The sequence below is a fragment of the Olea europaea genome, chromosome 21, assembly GCF_002742605.1.
Source record: "Olea europaea var. sylvestris chromosome 21, O_europaea_v1, whole genome shotgun sequence".
Lineage (NCBI taxonomy): Eukaryota > Viridiplantae > Streptophyta > Magnoliopsida > Lamiales > Oleaceae > Olea > Olea europaea.
In genome coordinates, this window is record NC_036257.1 from 11,787,673 (window position 1) to 11,789,150 (window position 1,478).

A 1,478-nucleotide genomic window follows, 5' to 3' on the forward strand; every position below is an offset into this window, starting at 1 on the left:
TTTACTTGATTTTCTGGTTATGACCTTTTTTTGGGTTGGAGTTAATTCACAATGCAGTGAAGGATGTGACGCATTAGCTTCATACTATGTCTGGGGTGGATCAACTCTCACATTCATATCCTCCATGTTGTCGACTAATATCAGCGATATTGTTAGTTACAATCCTCAAATTACCAATCCAGATATCATTCAAATGGGCAGCAGATTAAATGTGCCCTTCTGGTGTAGTTGTGTAAATGGTGAATTTATGGGTAATCAGTTTCCCTTTCGGGTCAGGCGTGGAAACACTTACCTAAGGATCGCGGAACTTTATTATTCAAATCTCACAACAGTTGAAATGTTGGAGAGGTTTAATAGTTATAATCGTACTGGAATACCAGAGAATGCACAGTTGAGAGTTACTGTGAATTGTTCATGTGGGAATAGCCACGTGTCCAAGGATTATGGGCTATTCATAACATATCCTCTTCGCCCTGGTGAAAGTTTGTCTTCAATAGCCAATGAGTTTCGCCTTCCTGAGGGGTTGTTACAAGATTACAATCCTGGAGTGAATTTCAACCGCAGTAGTGGTTTGGTTTTCATTCCGGGAAGAGGTAATTGATTTTCTAGCGAAGAATTCTAATATCACAATACAGTATAGGAATGGAGTTTTTTTCACCTTTTTTATGTTGGGAAAAGGTATCAGAAAAAGGGCCTATGCTTTCTTTTATTTTTGTTTATTTCATAAAGAATTTTGCTAAGTCAGAAAAAGGTCTCCAATTAGGCAGGAAATGAGAAATTAATTAGTGTAAAATATTAAATATCAAGAGCAACATACTAGCATAGACATTCAATATTTTGGTTTTGGGGATTATATGTACATTATGCTGTACAGAATTTTCGATTCTTGAATAGCTGTGATTGATGTCTGCTCATTTCCATTTGCTGCAGATCGAAATGGAACTTATCCGCCATTGAAATCAAGGTTACTTATACTACCTTAAAAATTCCTAGTCTTCAAGATTTTTGTTTTATTTTTAACGCTGTTATCTAATATCCTGCTTTTTGTGTGTTTTTGCAGTTCAACTGGTTGAATCTTCTGTATCTCATGGTCCAATAGTTCTTACCTTAATTTCCTTAATCCTTTGGAAGTCTAATCAGGCTCATATATAGCAGGAATTTCAGGTGGAGCCATTGCTGGAATATCAATTGGAGCAGTTGCAGGAGTAATATTTTTGGCAGTCTGCATCTATTTTATATTCTACAGAAGGAAGAAGGTGATGGAAGAATCTATTCTCAATGACCAAGGCATAGAGAATACACCCGGTAATTGGCATGTTAATTATTATTATTATTATTATTAGCATATTAGTTTTTTGGGTGGAAAGATGAATAATAAATGTGCATTTGATCTATGAAATAAGAATGAATCAATTTGTCTAATTCTGAAGGATATAGCTATATTTGGTCTCTCTGTGTCTCAGCAATACTAAATTTGG

The 1,478-nt window shown here is 35.3% G+C and overlaps 1 protein-coding gene across 1 annotated transcript; it reads left to right on the forward strand.

The window, feature by feature from the left end:
• The first annotated feature begins 6 nt into the window (after nucleotides 1-6).
• LOC111370125 (chitin elicitor receptor kinase 1-like) lies at nucleotides 7-1,472 on the forward strand. Its single transcript, XM_022991827.1, has 5 exons — nucleotides 7-593; nucleotides 931-964; nucleotides 1,061-1,068; nucleotides 1,156-1,316; nucleotides 1,431-1,472. The coding sequence occupies exons 1-5, from the start codon at nucleotides 20-22 to the stop codon at nucleotides 1,470-1,472; spliced, it is 819 nt and encodes a 272-aa protein (XP_022847595.1). The 5' UTR covers nucleotides 7-19.
• The last annotated feature ends 6 nt before the right edge of the window (nucleotides 1,473-1,478 follow it).